The following is a 21,671-nucleotide window of genomic DNA, read 5'->3' as shown; positions in this document are numbered from 1 at the left end:
CATGCCCTGTTTTTTATTTTTTTGTGGATATCTAGCTGTATTCCTTTCATGAACAAGATTCCTATGTCAAAAGTAAACATCCTTATAAGTAGAATCCATTTATTCCAGCGCAAGCGTGCTCTGTTTTACTTTTTTAACATGACAGCTTGTTTTTTTGAATTACCATGTCATGTCTCAACGGTCTGAAGCAATACAGTGTGAGCTGTCTGTAGTTGCACAGTCTGATGCTGTGTTTCTTTTTACATCGTGAAGAAAGAAATTATGGTCTGACTCGTGATAAACTCTCATCCCTCTGCTGGAAAAAAACGTTATTGTTTCATAAGTTCATAAGGTTGGAAAGGACCTATAAGATCATCTAGTCCAACCATGTTTGGGGCACATTGTAATTGCTTGTTTTTCAGTTAACTGAGTTTCACTTTTTATACAGCTCTTTTACCTCTTAAGATATGTGCACTGTGTAGCAATATAAAAAGAACAGCATCAGAGGCCTGTTGGCTGTTATTAGTAGAACTCATTTACTGTGTTGGGCCCCAAACCTCACTGTAATCATAATATTAATACACAGGGGATAAAAAAAAACACCTCGTTGTGCTGAAGTGTCACTGATTTATGGTAACAAAATTAAATCACAGAATCACAGAACTGTAGGGGTTGGAAGGGACCTCTAGAGATAGAGTCCAGCCCCCCTGCCAAAGCTCCCTAGCCTGGGTTGCACAGGTAGGTGTCCAGGCGGGTCTGGAACATCTCCAGAGAAAGAGACTCCACCACCTCTAAATGCCTCATTTGCTCCTTGCAGGCTAATAATTCTTTATGAATGAATTGAAAGTTACAAACTCTGAAAGAACTGCATCTTTTTGCTGCATGTCTGTATAAACATCCTGCTTGAAAGAATTGGAAATCTTTGCACTACAATACTTGGCCCTGGGTTTTCAAAAATGTAAGCCAGAGTGAAAAGCTACAAGTTTACACTTAAAAGGCCTTCAGCTAAAGTTTGAAGAAAAAGATTGGCTTCTGACACAAGAGATGGGAATTTTAAGGGCAAGACCTTATTTATAAACTGAATGTGTTATGCATACTTGGCCATATTTATTTACTATCTCTCTTTGTTCTCTAGGACCTTGCACTAATGTGAGTTATAGCTGCATGTACCAGATTCTGTGTTCACTTGTGGTATTTATTGCATTTGCAATAATAGTCTTTCTCAAATGTAGAGATATATGATAATCCAAAACATAGTGTTTGAATCAAACAGAAGTTAAATGACAAAGTCTGGATTTTTAAAAAAATCTTCAGGCTGCCTTTTTTTCTCTTTCCAGTATTTGACCTCTGTGTATATTATGCCGTTGTTAAAATTGTTGAACCTTTTTTTTTTTTTTTTTTTTTGGACACAAGCTGCTTGCTGCTTCTTTGTGTAGATTTCTTTCAATGTATTCTGAAAGGGTGGGGTGAAACCAATCAAACCTGTTTTTCTGAATATCACGAGTCAAAACAGATCTTTTTTTACATTGAGTCCCATTTCACCTACTCCATTAGAGGAAGCAAAATGATCCCTATAAAGGAACACATCCAAAGTGTTCATGAGGTGAGATTATTGTGGGAATCCTTTCAGTATGATCAGTTTACCACATTCATTAATTAAATAACATGAACTTCAGGTTTGGTTTTTTTGATGCTTCAAAGCCGGTATGATTTAAGGAATCTTCTCTTAACATCCACCAGCAAGTGAAACGTGTGTGAAGATGCAGCTGACTTTAACTTTGCTGGAAGATAGAGTTTGGTACTTTTTTCTTTCCCTGTTCCTTTCTCTTTTGATCTGGCAGTGGTGCTGGTGTAGAAAGCCTTTTGTTTTCATATCATATGGAGTTGATAAATAGAAACGTAACAGGGTTATGGGTTTTTTTTTTTTTTTTGTCTAATTCATGAAATGTGTGGGGGTGGTGGGTAGTGAAAAATAAACTGATATTTGAAATGTCATTTAAAAAAGAAGATGGGTGTAGAAATCTGTAGGTAAAAGGTTTATTTACAACAGAATATCAAGGAGAATGTATCAAGTAACATATTTTTGCTGAATAAAAAATGGGGAATGAAAATGTTTTGTAGAGAAGGTAGTGTAAGAAAGTGTAAGTGAGGAGTTTTGACAGACAAGAAGCAAGGTAATGGATAGGTGAGGTGGAAAGGCAGTTTAAGATTGCTCTGTTTGGTCTTTGTAAAGTTACTGTGCTCAGTGCTTCATGTAGATGATTGCTAGCTTGAAAAATTTGTTTTGCTTATCTTGTGAAATTTACCTCCCTCGTGCTTCAGAGACTTCCAAGACTGTCCTTAGTGATTTGAGGTGGCAGGGAGAAGTGGAAAAAAATAATACAAAACTGAACTTTTCTTCTAGATTAAGACTGAAGCATACTGTTATGTGCCAGAGTGCATTCAATTTAAAATGTAGTTGTTGTTTTGGTGTCTTATTAAGTTGCCCACATATATTCACTTACATTGAGTAGTTTTGAGGCTTATCAAAAAACACAATAGAAGTTCCACAGTAGAATTTTTTACCTGCTTTCCACTCTTGGCAAGATGGTAGTGAGCATATACAATTTTTGTCTTGGTATTGCTGTGTTCATAAGGTTGGTCTCCAGGTTGCGCAGTCAGAATAAAGCAATTGTGTAACACCTCTATTTTAGCAAGATATTTATTGCTACTGGTAAGATAGTTAGTCTGTACTGCCACATAATAATGTCAGAGACCTTGACATTATTATGGTGTGATAGTTAACTGTACCAAATGACTAATAGTACATTTCAGTAAAGGAAAATAGCTCGGGACAAAATTAATGCATTAAGGCATGTTTTATGGCCAGGGGCAAGAAAATCGGGGCATTTAATTGAGGAAGTATCTTTGTTCTACTACGGAGAGAAAGTTACCTTGTGACATTAGATGATGTTATACTTCATGACTTTGAAAGTCTTATTCTAGCGCTATAAACTCAGAAAGACATTGTATGTAAAATAGCAGTACGGGGAAACTAAATTAAAAAAAAATCAAATAGAGAATTACATTTAGCAGATAACTTTGTTCATATGGGCTATTTACATTATTACAGCTGGTAAGAGAGCCTGCCAGGGAGGTGCCCCATTTGGCCTGCTGTTCACAAACAGAGCAGAACTGGTGGGAGGTGCAGAGGCTGGGAGCTGTCTTGGGCAGAGTGACCACAAAATGTTAAGAGTTCTGAATTGTTGGTGAAGTCAAGAGGGGAGATCAGTAAATATGCTACTTTGGGCCATAGGACAGACTTTGAACTGCTCAGAACACTGGTAAGGAGGGTCCCTTGGAAGTCAGTCCAGAAAGGTAAAGGAAGTCTAGGAAGGCTCTTCAAGAAGGAAGTTCTAGGGACACAGGAGCAAGCTTTCTCTCTGTGCTGCAAGATGAGCTGGTGAGTTAGAAGACCAGTGTGGATGAACGGGGAACTTTCTGTGGCTCCAGGAGAAAAGAAAGAGTCTGCCTCCTGTGGAAGAAATGAAGGACAACTCGAGAAGCATACAAAAAAGTTGTTAGGATATGCAGGAAGAAAATTAGAAAGGCAAAAGCTAAGCTTCAGCTCAACCTGATCACTGTATTGAAAGAGGAAAAAAAAGTTTTTTCAAATATATTAACTGTAAGAGGAGGGCTAGAGTGAATCTCCATCATTTACTGGATGTGGTAGGGACTGTGACCACTGAGCTTCTCAATGCCTTCCTTGCATATGGCTTTAAAAGTCCGATCATTTATCCTTGGGGCCCTCTACACCTGACCTGGATGTCTTGGATGGCGAGCAGAATGAATTCTCCACTTTCAGGTGAAACAGCAACCTATTACTTTACTTGGGCTGCCACAAGTCCATAGGTCCAGATGGGATCCACCTGAAGGTGGTGAAGGAGCTGTTAGTGGTTATTGCCAAGTGCCTTTCTGTCATCTGTCAGTATTCCTGGTCAACCAGAGAGGTCCCAGAGGATTGAAGGCTTGCTAGTGTGACTCTCACCTACAAGAAGGATTGTAAGAAGGATTCAGGAAACTACAGGCCTGTCAGCCTGACCTTGGTGCCAGGGAAGGTTCTGGAACAGATCATCTTAAGTGAGATTGCGTAACATATGCAGGACAACCAGGGGATCAGGCCTAGCCGGCATGGGTTCATGAAAGTCAGGTCCTGCTTGACCAACCTGATCTCCTTCTTTGGTTGAGTAACCCACCTGGTGGATGAGAGAAAGGCTAGTCTGCCTAGACTTCAGCAAAGCCTTCAACACGTCCCATGGTATTACGGGCTGCTAGCTTGCCCAGGGCTTGGATGGTTACACACTGCTGGGTAAAGAACTGACTGGAGGGGTGGAACCAGGGAGTGGTGGTGAATGGAGTTAAATCCGTCTGGCAACGGATCACAACTGGTCACAAGTGGTGTTCTCCAGTGGTCAGTACTGGGGCATGTCCTCTTCAAGGAGGCCATTAATCCTCATCATTACACTCCATGAAAAAAAGTCTGTCTCCAGCTTTCTTGTAGGTCCCCATACTTAGGCCTCTATAACATCTTCCTGGAGCCTTCTCTTCTCCAGACTGAACATCCCCAACTTGCTCAGCCTGTCTCTGTAGGAGGGTTGCTCCAGCCCTCTGATCATCCTCTTAGCCCTTCTCTGGACTTGCTGCAGTAGTTCCGTGTGCTTCATATGCTAGCACTCTGGAGCCAAACACAGTACTACAGGTGGATTCTCAGGAGAACAGAGGAGGAAAATCACCTCTCTTGATCCAGTGTTCACTCATGTTTTGAAACAGCCCAGGATACAATTGGATTTCTGAGCTGCAAGCACACATTGGCGTGTGTTGAGCTTCTGTCATCAACCAGCACCCCCAAGTTCTTCTCTGCAGAGCAACTCTCAACTGATTCATCACTCAGCCTCTGTTGATGTCTGGGATTACCCAGACCCATGTACAGGACTTTGCACTTGGTCTTGTCGAACTTAATGAGGTTTGTACCAGCACACTTCAAGTCTGTCAGAGTTTCTCTGGATGGCATCCCTTCCTTTCAGCACTGTGATTTGTGACAGCACAGCATTTGTGACTGCACTGCCCAACTTGCTGTTGTCTGTAACCTTGCTGAATGCACTCAATTCCATCATCTGTGTCATTTACAAATATGTTAAATGATGCTGGTTCCAGTACTGACCCCTGAGGAGTGCCTCTCATCACTGTTCTCCACTTGTGCACTGAGCTGTTGGCCACAACTCTGAGTTTGACTGTCCAGCCAATTCCTTGTTCACCTAGTGATCTGTCTTGCCAAATCCACATCTCTCTAATTCGATTAACTTTGAGTCTAGAGAATTTAAACAACTGGAGCAGATTGCCCCATCCGTGGAGGTATTCAAGGCAACTTGACATAGTGGATGACAGCCCTGCCCACAGTGAGGGGATTGGAAATGGATGATCTTTAAGGTTCTTTTCAACTCAAGTACTTCTGTGCTTCAGTTGTCATGTGTGATTTTGTCAAATTGTTTGCAGTTCTGTGTATATCTGACATTTTTGCAGTAAACTTTTAACTACACTTGTATTGTACCAGATATTATCCTAACAGGTAATAACAGGTTTTGAGAGTGAGAAATAATGAAGGAGCAAAGCTGTAGTTCTGGAAATAGTCCGAAAGGAGGCAGATAGTGTTGTAAGAAATTTCCTAGGTATGCATACGTATTTTGGGGTCCCTCTTGTGGTCAGCATTGAAATTACTGGTAAGAAACCATCTGGAAAGTGTTTATCCTCTCAACTCATCTTCTCATAGAACAAACTTTTACATCAGATTTTTGTCACAGAGCTATACATTAAAAATACATTGCACTTTTTCAGGAAAACAACTCTGCGTTTTAAGATACAATACATTTTTAATTGAACATTATTAGTAAAGTTTGTTAGCTTATAACTGTTTACTTCACAGCACTTTTCAGTTATGTAGTCTTGTTGCACTTGTTGCAGGAAGAGTCAGGCTAAGATATTTTCTAAGCAGAAGCTTTTGAGCAGTATGTATATTTTTTATTTTATTTTTTTTTTCTGAAAAACATCAGACCAATTCACTATGGTTTCATTTTATGAGAATCTAAGAAGCATGCTGCACAATAGACTGTTGTCATCACAGTTTGGGGATATTAAAAAAAAATAAGTAAAATTAAGGGGAAAGGTGGTGCCTGTAAGTACTACTTCAGCAATTGCAATAATGATCTTGTATATATAAAAGAGCAAATGTCAGCATACCTCTGGGAACAGAAAATTGAAAAAAAAATGGTCAAGGACATAAGTATTTCAGTGTGCATTTACTTTTAGTGTTTGTAAACATTTTTGGTGTGGCATTTCTCTGTACTTCTCTGGTGACTTCTTTCTGGTATGCACAGGTGGGCTCTGAATGTTGGTTGTTGCACACTTTTGCTGTACCTTTGCATGCTGAAAATAGCTGTGTGATTTGTCATTTCTTTTTGCTGGTTGTGTTTTTATCAGAGAGAGTTTTGCAAGCATGTATATAGTTGTTCATCTTAACATTTAACAAGAAATACTATGATTTATAACTTGTCTTCCACAAAACTGTTTTTTTCTTTTCAGAACTTTAAATTATGTCTAGAATTTGTCACTTAAGTGATGTTTTTTTAAATTTGACATGAAAAGTAATGCTCTGCCACTTCTTTTTTCTCTGAATTGAATTTAGAAAACGTGTGATTTGCTGATATTCTCTGCTTTATTAACAATGAAACTGTGATCTGTGTCTGTGTTCATTCCTTTTCTAAGCTGCTCCGTGTTCTCTCATTGAGAGCCTGCCCTTGGACCTGTGGTAGCAATGAGAGAGATGGCCTTCATGTATAAAACAGACTTCATGTATTTCAGAACCAAATCAGAAAGCCTTTCATAGCTAAGAGGTGTTAATAATGTTTGTTTTAATGCACTATCTGAATTTGAAAGTGATCAGATATTTAACTTTTTCTTCTAGAAGTATACACTGTAAGTTTATATTCTCATCTCTTGGAATGTTTCCTCTTAGTTTCCTCCTGGACGACAATAAATACCTTGATTTCTTTTCAGTTAGAAAATAAGTAGCAACTCTTAAAATGTTTAAAAAATGCTGTCTGACATAAATGAATCACTAAATCTCATGTTCTGAGAACGTGAACCTTGTGGTAAAACATAACTGTTGTGCTTTCATTCTTGGCTGAATTGCTCTAGGAAGAGTCTTTGAAGAACTGAGGTACCTTGCCTGATTGTACAATTGGATTTTAACATCTTAACATGCTTGTCCCTGTTCCTCTCAGGAAACAAATGACTCCACTGATGTATGCAGCTAGGAAGGGCTATCCTCATGTTGTTAGTCTTCTTGTTGCTCATGGATCACACATAAATGCTCAAGATGAAAATGGATATTCAGTAAGTTATTTACTAATGTGTATTTCAACTAACTATTAAAAAGTAAAAACAAACAAACAAACAAAAACCCCATAAAGCTGGAGCCCATAACCTTATTTTCTAAATAAACCCTTCATTAAACAAATACGCAAGCTTATTTGCTGCACTTCTTCCTTGGGACTGTTTTGTACTACATGTCTTTGTCTAAGAAGTTGTAAATGTTTTTTTATTGATTGAACTTTTTTTTTTTTTAACTTTGTTTGCAAACTTGATAAAATAAAGTTGCTTTTCATGCAGGCATTAATATGGGCAGCACATCACGGGCATAAAAATGTAGTTCTTGTGTTGCTTGAGCTTGGAGCTGACAAAAATCTTCAGACTAAGGAAAAGAAAACAGCTGCAGAGATTGCAAAAATCAATGAACATTCAGAGGTAATTAATGTCATTTCTCTTTGAAATATGAATTCTACATTTTTTTATTGTTAGTTTTGGGGTGTTTTTTGGGTTTGTTTTTTGAGATTGCCTTGAGAATCTATTCTATTAATTGTGTCATTTTCTGCAGAAGTTTAACTACAATATAGGAGCTAGTTTAACACATTTGCCAACATTTCATAAAGTTTTAAATGCTTTTAAGTGTGCATTATTTTTTACTTTGTTAGTAATTACAGTAATGGTGATCTGAGAAGTAGTAACAACATACGGAGGTTTTTTTTCCTGGCTAACCAACTGTGTGAGAGAAGGCAGATATCAAACTAATTGGCAGTGTGTAGTTTCTGATTGAAGCTGAAAGTGAAAAGGCTAAAGCTAACAGGGGGAGAGGGATTCAGTGGTATGTGCTGGCCATCTTCCAAACCTGTTCTCAGATTCTTTGAACAGAAGACAGTCTAAAACAATGTGAATCGGTCATCAGATCATTGAAAAAGCAGTCACTAATTACCAGTGTCAAGAAAGCTGCTGAAGACACTGTGTATACTCCTAAAATAAATCTTTGCATTGTTCTTCGTAGATGATATATGGGAGATTAATCAAATCAGATTTCTGTGTGTTTTGCTTTGAGTTGCTCTTAGCAATAACTTCTCATTGTTTTTTTTCCAGTGTCCCTTTAAAAATGTGTAATTCACTTTAGTGGGTTTTTTTGTTTTTGTTTTTGTTTTTTTACTTTTTCCTCTTCTTTTTTTTTCCCCTCTCTCCTGTCAGACTGCAGGGCTAGGCAGGAGCAAAAAGGGTAACTGTGTGCAGAGTTGTCAGTGTAGGCTAGTGAGAACAGTGTCTGAGGCTCAACAATCTGTCAACTCAACTTACTGAAGGGAGCTACAAATGCTTTTTGCCTGTGATGAATGACTTGTTCAGCAGGCTTTGGCCACATAGTCTTACAACATTGACTGTGTGGCATAGAGGGAATACAGGCTGCTCGTATTTGAGAGGTGGGTCTTGCTTCTTGACCTGTGAAGTGTTAGCTTTCACACAGTTACCACGAAGTCTTGCAGATGTTACTGTGATATTTAATGGTTGTAAGCTTCTTCCAGCTTGGAAGTCTGCTCTTCAGCCTGTTGACAGCCTTTCTGGGTTGTCATTTAGGCTCTGGCAACAGAAACTATATGAGGGGAACATGTTTCTGCTTGCATATTCTACTGGTTTTGACTGGAGTGGTAGTTTACTTACTAGTAGCTCGGATGGTGTTGGTTTGCATTTGTGACCAAACCAGTGTTGATAACACAGCAGTGTTTTAGCCATTGCTGAGTGGTTAGGATGCATCAAGGCCTTTGCTGTTTGTCATTCTTCCCCATTCTAACCAGGCTAGTGTAAGCAAGGGTCTGAGAGGGGACACATTTGAAACAGCTGAACTGAAGTGAACAAAGGGTTATTCCATGTTGTTATACAACAGCATGCTCATTAACAAAAAAACATTGGAGGAATAAAGGGATTTTTGTTAAGTAGCTGTTTCTTGGAGACCTGCTGGGTATCAGTTTACAATGGTGAGTTTGCCTTTGCATCACTTTTTGGATAGGAGTGTTTATATTTATTTATTTACATTGCTTTGCTAGATTTTCTAGTAACTAGCAAGGGAAGTTCAGTTTCTGGAATCCATCACTGATGTGTAGTGATATCTGGCAGAAGACTTGCTTGTTTAGCCAGTTGAAAGAATCCTTGTCTGTCAGATATAGTCAACTTAGATTGTGAGATGTAAACTGCTGAATGTTGGGTCCATGTATGCATTGGAAATTAAGATGTTAAAATAGTCTTATACAGTAAGCTTTTCAGAGAACTTACTCCTGTGTGTAGTACTCTTGTCTACAAACAACAAAAAATAATTGTTGGTGTATATTATTCTGAAATAATAGTTGCTAACTCTTAAGGCTACATTGCATGTAAACTTTTGCTTTGCATTGGTTCATCATTGTATTTGAATTCATTTAATTCAGAAATGCTATTGATAAACTCTGAGGGCTTAGTCTTAACTCTTTACTACAGTGGTATTAGAGAAGAAATGGCAGATGTTTTGCGTTCTCCCAGTGTAGTTATTTATAATAGAGCACTGTGGCCTAACTTCTGTGCATTTCTTTATGCATGTTAACTAACTCATTTTGGCTCTTTCAGATTTATAGTTTACTCTCTTTGATGGTAAATCGCACGCAACGGAAATACTGTGGGACAGCGAAGCAAGAAACTCTGTACAGATTTCTGACAGCTGCCTCTGACCACAGTGTTAGGTAAGTAAATTCATGAGAGATTGTATTTGTTCATAATAAGTTTTACTAAAATGCATTGTGTATCATTTGAAGCACTACCAAGAGCCCACAGTATGTATATTAATAGTTGTTTTTCAACACTGCTGAGTTCCTTTGCGCCGTAAACTAGGTGCGTACTCTAGGTCTTCCTTTCCTCACACTTGGCATAAAGCATAGTAGGGGAAGGATCCAATGGCACTTATATTCATTTCAGTGCTATTAAATTTGTATGCTTCTCTGTTGGATACTCTTTGTTGTGAGGCTATCTTCATTTGATACTAAATTTCAGATACTTTTAATGAATTCCAGTTCTTATCTTCATGCCAACCAAAAGAACTACGCCAGTGTTTTTCCAGTGCATTCAGATACTTCATTAACTTGAGGAGAGCCATACATCTGAGAAACCCTTAGTAAAGTATGAACAGCATTTAAGCTCTAGGACTTCTTTTAAAGGCATGCCTCTGACTCCAAAGCATGCAGATGTCCTTAGGCTGAACTCAGTACCTGCCTTAAAGATGTCCAGTACTGTTTTGTCATGGAATATACATCTGAGAAGTCCTCAGCAAACCATGCATTTTCCTCCTTTGGCTGCATAGCCTTGAGAAGATAGTCTCCAGTGCCCATAGTCCCTGTGCAGTCTGTTCTGGTTGGTCAGATTAAAATTCTGTGTCCCTGCTCAGCCAGGTCATGCAGAATTCGAAGTACCGCAATTATGTATCGTTAGGCTGAGGATGATGCATTAATTAGCACTTCAGACTTCAGTTGGTCTCAGATGGAGTTGTCTTGTTTCAGACAGAACCTCATCAGGTTCTGTTGCTAGAGGAATGATTTTGTCAGTTAAGATTTTTATCCTCTGAGTCTTCATCTTCAGTCATATTAGAGGTGCTTCCTAAAGCTGACAGTTGAAGACTTTGCATCATAAAGTTGATTATCTGTGTTGTTCTCTGTTCTTGCATATTACTGATGAAATAAGGAAATAACCCTACATAGCAGTTATCCAAATGAATTTTTTGTGAAACAAAATTTCTGATGTTGGCTAGGGGACATTCTATCAGTGTCATCTTGATAAGCTTTGAAAACATGCATACACACCCACACACACTTGTTCTTTTTGTTTAATGGTAGTCGAGTGGTACAGTATCCTCAGATTGGAAGGGACCCATAAAGATCATTTAGTCCAACTCCAGGCTCCACATAGGACCACCCAAAAATCAGATCAGATCTCTGAGACTGTTGTCTCTAGATGCTTTTTGAACTGTGGCAGCTCAGTGCCATGACTACTTCCCTGGGGACCCTGTTCCAGTGCCTAGCTGCCTTCTTGGTGAAGAACCTTTTCCTGATATCCAGCCTGCACCTCTCCTGTCACAGCTTGGGCCCTGTTACCCTCACCAGAAAGAGGGTGCCCCTCCATTGCCCCTTGTGAAGGAGCTGTAGGCTGTGATGTTCTCTTCCCTCAGCATAGCTCCTTGAGTTGGGTGCCTCCTTCCTGCCATTGGCCCTTGTAGTTTTCCACACAAGCATTGCCGGTTGCCTTCTCAACTTCCCTTTCTTCTCTCAATCTGTTCCATCCTAGTGTATCGTCTAGTACTGAGCATCAGCATGGTGACCCACTATGAACAGTAAATGAGTATAAATTGTCACAGGAGGAGTGAAACATATCTGTCAGAAATCTGCTTTCTTCAACTCCTAGAATAGTCCTCTTGTTCAGAGTCTTCAAGTATAAACATATAAATGCTGAATAGCTTCCTCTTTGATTCTGGAAAGAAAAAATGTCCTCTCCTTGCACCAGAGATGTCGAGTTACCAAAGGGCTCCCGAAAGCTTTGTAAACTATATGTTTTAAATAAAAAGACTTGATTGCTGTAGGCCATTCATACTTGTACATTATGTCCCTCTCCTCAGTTTGGGGTATCGTTGTATACTGTGTGAATGTGTCTTACTTCAGAGGCTGGCTGTTGCTGTCTGTGTGTTGAGGGGAGGAGGATTCTACAGAACTTCATGGTAGAGATAGTAATTTTAAACTCTTATCTTCATCTGCTGAAACATTCCTTATGCTCAAAGCTTTGACTTGCTATGAAGTGGATGTTGCATTAACTCCTCAGGTGATTTAGAATGCCTTGTGAGGGGTTACATGTACTGAAACAGCATTAATCTTTGGAATTTTCAAGATTCTGAGTGTGCAAACCTGAAATGTTTTCTTATGCATTCAGAATCTTAAAAGAGATTTTTTTTATATTGTTTTGTTTTCTGCCAATTTGAGCAGGAGAAACCTATATTAGCCTTCCATAGGACAAGAAGGCAAGCCTTGATTTTTGGGGCCTACAGTAAGAGGGCAAACTGTTTTTCAATTGGGTTTTGGCAAAGATTTGTTACAGCGATTGGAGTTGTCCTTTTTGGATTTCATATGATTAGCTTTTTTCTTCATTACAGTTGTTCATCTGATTGTTTGGACAGTTTTGCCTTCTATTTTTTTAGTAATTTGAAGAATAGAAACTGATGTTGAGCTCTGAACTTAAAATGAATTTTACTGTTCCTTTGGTCTACCTTCAGAACAGTAGTCCTGTGGCAATGGATTTCTTACCAGACTTATTTCCACTACCTTTAAAATAGACATTCCCGTTTTCTTGATAACATTTTAGTTTAAATGGAACTGGTAGAGTAACAGCTGTGAGCTGAATCCAGTTTATATGATGATTAGCTGATAAGAATGCACAGTTTATCTTCCTTAACACCACTTCCAGATTTTTCAGTCTTTTGTGAGCAACTGTAAGGTCCTCATGTTGCTCAGATGTTGGAACATTCTGGTATTTAGCAATTTTCATTGCTATGAAACAGTAGCTCTCTTTGTGATCGATTCTACTTGTTAGACCAAAAATGTAATTAAAGTTTTCAGATTATGCTGTACTCCCATGATGCTTACAAGAGACTACTGTCAGTAAGTATGGAGAGTTATAGATCTATTGACATCCGCCTGGGATTTCTCCTGTAGCATTTTGTTCTGGACATGTTTTTGTTTTGTTTTTAACTTCCACTGATTTCATCTTGAACTTTCATTGAATGGATTTACAGATCCTGTTCAACTTTTGATGCCATGGAGGTGTTTTTACATGGTATTGGTCTAGAACACGTAGGAGGATTATTGAAGGTAAGATATGGTGTATCAGCTATCTTAATTTCATGAAAGCAAACATAACCTATGCATTAATATTAATTTATGTAAATGTGTTAAGTGAAATTTCACCTTAGAATTGTAAAGGTCCAGTGCAGTGGACTGGGTTGTGTAATCTTAATTTTGTGTGTTAGTCCCAGTATGCTATTTCAGAACTGGAAGACACCTGTTCTTCTCTGGTAAGAGTATGGTGTGGTTGTTTTTGTTTGTGAAAACTGAAGTAACGTGTAAATGAAAAAAAAAAAAAGTGAAAGCACTGTTTTCTTTTGGAACTGTTTTTGATGTCAGAAAACTCTTTGATTTATGTAGGAAAAAGATGTACATTTATGGCAGCTTCTGACCATGCAAAAAGAAGAGATGATGCAGGTTAGTTTATGACTTCAAAAATTTTCTTCTTTTTTGTAAATGTTTTTGGTATCTTCTCTTTAGAAATATCAAACCTTTATAAGAATTCATCTTTAAAGACCTGTTTTCAGAAACTGACAGATTCTTGAATTTTTGTATAAATGTAGACAGGTTTTTTTTGTGTGTAATCTGACAAACTAGCCTTAAATTCTGGAAGGTGAGTTGTTGGGTCATCTGTGTGTGAAATGGAGGTTCCCTCTGTTTCTTAGCTGCAATGATGTGAGAGCTGGGATGAGCAGTAAATAGTTCAGTGTTGAATTGTAGTTGTTCCAATTGTTATGATAAGTGTTTTCCCTGAATGGAGATCAGTGCTAGAATTAGCAGCAGATAGTCGTATATATCTTCTCTAAGTGTGGCCTTTTTTTTTTTTAATTTCTTCTGTTTTTATTTTTATTTTTTCGCTTTAAGGAAAAAAAAACAAAAAACTTTCTTGCAACTTACTGCATTTGGGAAGCTCAGTATTTCACTGTTGTCCAGGATAAATTGATGTGTTTTTATAAGGTTTCAGTTTGTGCTAGAAATAGGGTCGTTACTTTTTTCCTTAGACTCCTCACTGGAATTACTGCTCTGGGAAATGAAAGATTTTGTCTTCTTGAAGGAGGATGCCATGATGAAATTTTACCATAGCAGTCTCCTTGGAACAGTATAAGTACTTCAGGCTGTAGGATTTTTCTAAGCAGTCTGTACATAGTCCAGGTTACCAAAGTGGCCTTGATAAATTAGCTCCTTCAAGCCTTCTCCCTGCTACTTGTGCTATCCATGTACATCCTATATGTCAACTTTTTTTTTTCCACTTTATTCTGATTCAGATGACCTGTTGTTTTACTGGAACAGTGCCAAAGCATTCGTGATGCCAAGGAGGCATGTCTAGCAGCAGCAATCATAATGCAATTGCAGATGTTGATGTTCCTTCAGAGCTGATATTACAAGGCTGTCCTGCATGGAAATTTGTCTTGTAACTGAGTAGAGTTAGTGTTTTCGGTGTTTTGACAGAGCACAGAAATACCTGTATTCTCAGAGGGTGCGTGTATAGGGAGTTTTGTCAATCAAGATTTTTTTAAGAGTTGATTTAGATGTATAAATATTACGGGGCACATCAGCATCTGTGTGGATTGTAGCATCCCAGTGTGGACTTTGATTCCCTAAAGCCCCCCTTTACAGGAATTTCATTCTTAGGAGATTTCTGTGGTTTTCTTCTCATGACTGTGAACTGCTCTCTCATGTCTGCCTGACCTGCAAATCTGATCGACTGTATGTTCAAATTCATCACCTGTTTTGATGTTGTAATCATTTTTATTTGGTTTTGTCCAGGGTGCATTGGAGGAGGAGAGAGGATTATGGACTTAAGTGAATAGCTGAGCCTTAGTGAAAATACTATAGCTTCACTGATGAGATAAAATATATTTCACACAATCTGATAACTTCTCTTTTGGTGTTCAAATGTGTTTGGGACTCCCTAATACAAAGAACAATCTGGAATAATACCTGCACTGGCTGTTGTTGCACGGGAAGGCAACTTCTTTAGGAGCAGGATTCTTTTTTGCATCTTGTCTTGACAACAGAAGAAAACAGTACCTGGAAAATACGTCACGTTTTGTACATGGTTGTAAATTAATTAGCCTTCCACTCAGAATTTAACAAATAACATCGCACACCTGGCATATTAGCATTTCATAAGTTATCATCAACCCTTGATTTTAGTTTGAGAGCTCTGCTAACAGTTTCTCCCCTTACTGCTGGTAGAAAAAAAATCTGATCTGTTTCCTCATAACAGAGTTGAAAGTTCTTAGTGTGATGGCAGATCATCCACCAACAGCCAGCACTTCTTAATAGTCTGGATCTTATTACTGCAGAGATAAATGATGACTTCTGATGGGTTCCTCTGAACCATGCTGCTTTTTATCCAAGGAACTGGACTAAAAATCCTGTCACTAACATGAGACACTTTCCTCCATCAAACTATATCAGGAAGATATTTTCTCTGTAAATATCTTTATCTGTATTCTACTACAGAGCCTAAACAATGACTCTTTCAAGCTGAAATCCTTGCATTCCTTCAAGTTATAAACTGTTCCACACTGAGACGTGTCTGTTCAATATACTGGGACAAGTCTATACAACATTTGGAGGTTTTTGTCTGCTTGTTCCTCTTGCAACACTTGGACACTTGGATTTTGGTCGTTATTGTTTTTTTTTTGTTTTGTTTTTGTTTTTTAATGAAGGAGAGGTATCTTTTTTTGAGTATTTGTCTGACAAAGCATTGGCATGAATACTTGATGCATTTTGAACTGAGAAAATTCCTGTCTCACACATCCGTTAGCTTATAATGAGATAAACTGGCATCCTGTTCTGGATTTGAGAATGTGTAATAAAAATGTGACACATCTAATGATGAAGTTAAACTCCCGGCTTGTATTTTAAATTATCTGGTCTGCATACTTCTATATCATAGTGCCAAGACTCTCCTTCCTCTGACCACCTTCCCACATACAAAAAAAACATTTTATATTTGGCAGAAAATGAAGTGAATAAAAAATAGTGACCATTTGGGCAACGCGACAAAGATGTAAGAGTTTGTGTGTAACCTCACTGGTATGTTATCTGAGAAGCATGCCATCTTTCACTTGAGGCAATCTGTTACTCACCTTCTTCTTTAATTTCTGCCTAAATGATGACAGGGAAATCATGTTAATGCTGATACATGAATTTTCAGGGATTTTTTTGTTTTATTTTACTCTTAAGTTAAAAAAAAACCCTAAGACTATGTGCCTAGAATCAAAATCTGGACTATGTGTAATCTGTTTTACAGATATAAGTAAATCTTTATACAACACTTCTTCATTCTTGGACATATGGTCACTTAAAAATAGTAGTTGCACTGTATAGACTGCAGAGTACAACTGAACTGACACCAGCTTAACAGTTTCCTCATTTGTAAGGAAGAAGAAGGGCTTTGTACTCTGTTCTTGTTCCATGCATTTCACCATTGTGTGAGTGGTCAGATTATGTGTAAATTTTCTCATTCAGCATAAATGGTCTGGAAAAGAAAATTGTCTGCTTTGAAAAGGAGTTTGAACTGGTCCATTTCTTCTCAAATTCTGCACCTAGTACTTCTTGATTCAAAAAGTGCTGTGGTGATGACTTTGTGACAATTTCTTTGACAGTTCCTTCTTCATGAGGCATATCTTCAAGGTGTTGTGTGAGTGCTCAGTCAACTGACCTGTTCGCAGAACGATGTTATCTTTTATTTACAGGGACCCAGATTAGAACGTGTATCTGATACACTGATCAGAAAGCTGTATCCTGATTTGCTTGCTGAAGGAATGAGAATAATGAGTCAAAATGAATTCCAGTTGTAATAGCTCTCACTTTAGGCCAAATAGTTTTAATATTCAAGAGTAACTGCCACCCTGTGCTTGGAAGAGTTCATTCAATTTTTCTAATTGTAATTAAATTTGCTGCTCACAAATCAGCTTAGTACTGTGTCGTGAGATGACCGCTGTTAGATGTCACTTTGTTTTGTAAATATTAAGAGAACAATAGTTCATACTAGATAGTGTACCACAAAAGTCTTTTTAAAAAATAAGGTTCTCAAAAGAGATATGATGTCTTACAAAACTAGTTTCCTTAATTTGGGAAAAATTACTTGCCCAGAAGCCCTTCTTGTCATCCGATCTCTTTCTTTCTAATTCACAATTTGACACAGACTTAGCTCAGAAAAAAATAACACAGAGTATTAACACTGTTTCACTGTCGTGATGGTTGGTTGTTTCTCACTATAAGATGATATAGATGATTCTGAGATAGCGGAGCATAAGATCCTAACAACATAGTGGCACTTATAAACTGCTTCTTATGTTCTTTAATACCCAGATTTTGAGTATCCTGTGCAAGATCAGTTTGTCTCCTCCTTGGTTCTTGTCTTATTTTCTATTATATTGTGGGCTTTTTTTTTTTTGTCAGTACTTTTTTTTTTTAATTTATTTTAATTTCCTTTGGAAATAACAAGCATAGTTGATAACTTAAAAGCAACTTCTTTTGACTCTTTACGAACAGTACTGAACTGCTTTATGTTTAATATGTATTAAAACTAAATCATATATCTGAAATTACTTTTTGAATTTAGGTAGGTGTTACAAATCCTGTAGATCAACAGAAACTCCTAGATGCCATTAACGAGCTACAAGTGGAAGAAACAAGATTTAGAGACCTTCCTGAATTAGTGAATATGGAACTCAGGTAATAACTGTTTCTAAGGGAAGTAAACTGGAATGCAAACTATTTAAGGTAACTGCAGTATTTACTACAGCACAAAGCTAAGATCTTCTGGCATCTCATCCTATGCATAAACATTCATGGGATGCCTGTTAGTGTGTCTTGAGGGATAATAAATAGGTGCATTTTGTACAGAGAAAGTTAGAAGCACAGCTTTCTGCTGTAGGAATCTTTTTATTGGTTATATTGCCATCTTATGTCATCATGTTGGTCATCTGAGTGATGAATTGTTAATCTGTACCTCAGATCAGCACTGCTGTGCACATGTTTCAGTAGGTGTGTTTATATCACGTGTGACTTCTTTAACTCATTCTTTATTTTTTCTGATAAACTTCAATGAGCAGGTTTCTTATTTCCTTGTGGAAATGAAGTCTTGCTCTCCTTGCTTACCCATGCTTCAGAGCATTATTGACCCTTTCAAACTCTGAACAATATGGCCTGTGTAATTCTCCATTGCATATGTAGACAATACAGACTGTTTGTATTGCTATCAAGTATGGAAGTAAGATGCAGTAAAAAAGTGTGGGAGGCAGAGGTGTATATTATTTCTGCATATGGGTTTAATTTTCAACAGACTTTAGATTCTGTGTTCCTATCTTCCTGCATCTTACCTCCCAGAGCTGTAGAACTGTTTCTGAAGAATAAAACCAATCGGATTCTTTAGAAATGGACGTCAGCAGAGAACTGTGGTTTGCCTTTCAGAAGCCTTAGTTAGCTGCACTATTTTTGTTCAGCTTGGAGAAGACTGCTCTGTTTCAGAAATATTGCACCATCCGCACACTGTGGACGCATCACATGTTGGGTTCTCTGCACTTGTTTTCTCTTTTCCCAGTCTCATCACCATTTGTATAGCATTGTTTATCTTCTTTTACCTGCACAGGACTTGTGACAAACTCCTTCTCGTATCCAATGTATTCACCAAATGATTTTCTTCTGTCTAGAAGAGTGAGTTTATTTCCTCTTTAAAGTGTATAGGGAAGTGCTTGAAGCATGCATCTGTCTCTTGACTAGTGTCAGCTCTCTTAGCTCTATTTCTTCCTTCTCCAAAACTCTGGAGAGACCTGTGTGCCTTACATGGGGACTGTAGGGCTAAACTTGACATGGTGTTGTGAGTTGGACTGAAGAATGTGTTAGGGTTCAGGTGCATTCTGTATACATCTGGGAAGCTCTTGAAGGATTGAGGTGAGCTGGAACAGCCAGGTGTTCATGTCCCACTGCAGGACCTTGGCACTGCCTTGTCTCTGAGATTTCTCTGTCAAAGCAAGTGCTTACTTCCAAAAGAGAATTCAGGTGCAAGCTAGTGTGTGTGCTACAAGACTGGAGAGCTGAAGTTCTAGAGTGCAAGAGGGTACAAAGCTGCATAATGTCCATGTATTCTGGCAGCACTTGAGCCTTTCTTGTTACAGTAGAGGCTTTACTGCTGAGCTGAGGAAGTAGACTGGTCATCTGGGTGCCTGTGTCCAAGTTAGGCACCTTTGGAAAGTGATCTTGATTCTTCATCAAGGAATCATTAGTTTCAGTTTAAAAGACCAGTTCAAGCTTCCCTAAACAACATTCATGTTGTTTAATGTTAGAAATGTATGCTTTTTTAGATTGACAAATAGCAAGTGGTGTTTACGCATTTAAGCAGTACATTGAAAAAAGAATAAACAGAAAATAAGTGTAATAATAGAAGAAGTTACTAGTTCATGGCAGGTACAGGGGAGGGGGGTGGAAGCAAGCATGTAATGTCAGGTACAGTCTTACACGCCAGTAACATGGTCGTCATATGGAATTGTTAGTACCGTATGGTTTTGAAACCTATATAGATCTCAAAACCAGAAAATAATTGATTGAAGACTTAAGTTCAGAAAATATGACAGCTCTTCAGTTAAGGCGAGGACTGCATAGCTTTCTAAAAAATAGCTTGACATGTATTTCAGGAATCTGACCTTGAGACTGAATTCATACTCTGTTTACCTGCTCTTCTATAAAGATTTTACTTGCCATTTGTTCAAAGTCATTCTGTGAGAAGGAAGATCAGTCATTAAGTCATAAAAAAACTAACATGGTAGAAAATGTTGAACTGATTGATTATAAACTCACAGACTGTCCAGCAGTGTGTAGCCACTGGTATTCTGACAGCCATTCATTCTTTTAAAAAGTCATTATTTTTTTGAAAATGTTATTCCCATTTGGAAGCATTTGGAAATGAAAATAACATGTCACTGCAGCTGATAGTTCTTACAAATGTTTTCATGGAGTTTGTATTTGTATAATCATGAGGCGTATGAGATGTAATGGTGGAAAAATATTTCCAGTACTTTACTGTAGGAATTCTGGAACTATTCTCAATGAAAATAATTTCTTTTGTGATAAAACACAGAAGGTGCCATAACTGATTCTAGCTTGCTAATAAGTTATCTTTCTAAGCAGAGGAAAGTTTTCATGTGCATGTCTTAATTGAAGTAACGTGGGGAAAAACTTTTCTTACCTCTAGATGTGATTAGTTTGCTTAGTGTTTATTTTAAATATAATTGCTGTTACATCGTTCTGAAGTTATTTTTATAAATTGAATCATTATGGGCTTTCTCATTTTCATTTCTTCTTGTCTAACTCTGAACAATCTTGGTATTCAGTCTTCAGCACTCCTGCTGATGCTTTTTGGTATTTCTGCTTTAAGTGGCAAGGTCTTATCCTTGATTTGCAGCACTGCCCAACAGACATTCTGAACAGCAACAAAGACTTTGCTCACGATTATTATGTGCCAGAATTGAATGATGCATTTAAAAACTCATTTCTGAAGTCCCAATAAATTTATGTAGTATCAGAAGAGATTTATATTTACAGGATGTGTTTTCTAAATTATTAAATACTTTATATTATCTTAATTTTCTGTGATTTTTTTTTTCAAAAATGGGATTACTGTGTACATGTAGCATAACATTTTTTCATTCTTCTCTGCCTGAACTCCTTGCTGTACTGTTGGTTATACAGACTGGCTAGGTGGTGAGTTCACGGGAGCTGGATTTAGTGTTCACGTCTTCCACCAAGAAAAACTAGAAGATTTAAACTCAGTGCTGAGGTTCAGATGCAGGGTAGGTTGTTTGTAGGGCTGACAGAGCAACATTTGGCTCTACCTTGGAAGCTGAGAAATAGAGCAAAGCTGCTTAAATTGGAGATATTTTCAACAAATACAAAATGAAAATTTGAGGAAATAAATTATTCTCAAACGAGTATAAAACAGTGCAGTCCTAGCTGTGGGTAGTGCTCTGTGAGAACTTTGTTCTGGTTTTGTTGACACACTTCTCCCTTCCTGATGGAGAATTGTTATTGAAGAGTTGAGTCTCCAGTCTTGCTTGTTTCCACTTACGTGGATGCTACAGTACATCGGGCCCTGGGTTTAAAGCTGTTTTTAGGAAACAAATGTTTTACCAGTAGGCAGATCAGTATTGCTTGATTGGAGTATGCGTCGTGATAGGGAAAAGCTGAAATCTGAGTGAAAACACTGAGCCATACCCAGTCACTTTTTTGTCACCTGCACCATGCAGGTTTGTGGCTTAGATTTAGTACTTGCCAGATTGCATTTAGACCATTTTGCCAACAGAAGAAGCCTTTAAGTAACAGGGTGCAAGTGTGTAGTGTTTGGGTTTAGTAGCAGATGACTGTAGGGAGAAGAGGGATGTTGCAGTTTGAATCCGTTTACATGGATTTCCCAGTAGATGTAAT

At 38.0% G+C, this 21,671-nt stretch overlaps 1 protein-coding gene across 1 annotated transcript in view; it reads left to right on the top strand.

Moving 5' to 3' along the window:
• The window catches only part of ASZ1 (ankyrin repeat, SAM and basic leucine zipper domain containing 1), a 35,497-nt gene that overhangs the window by 9,824 nt on the left and 4,002 nt on the right, over positions 1–21,671 (top strand). The window contains exons 5-10 of the mRNA XM_065741508.1: positions 7,296–7,407; positions 7,684–7,818; positions 9,985–10,097; positions 13,184–13,259; positions 13,593–13,649; positions 17,815–17,927. Of these exons, the coding sequence (XP_065597580.1) occupies positions 7,296–7,407; positions 7,684–7,818; positions 9,985–10,097; positions 13,184–13,259; positions 13,593–13,649; positions 17,815–17,927 (606 nt within the window). The remainder of the gene's footprint in view (positions 1–7,295; positions 7,408–7,683; positions 7,819–9,984; positions 10,098–13,183; positions 13,260–13,592; positions 13,650–17,814; positions 17,928–21,671) is intronic.

The sequence above is a fragment of the Cyrtonyx montezumae genome, unplaced genomic scaffold (assembly GCF_038088225.1).
Source record: "Cyrtonyx montezumae isolate F1298 unplaced genomic scaffold, pur_monq_1.0 scaffold_3, whole genome shotgun sequence".
In the NCBI taxonomy this organism is placed as follows: domain Eukaryota; kingdom Metazoa; phylum Chordata; class Aves; order Galliformes; family Odontophoridae; genus Cyrtonyx; species Cyrtonyx montezumae.
Note: the sequence above shows the minus strand (reverse complement) of the source record. Positions and strands in the feature narration are given on the sequence as shown.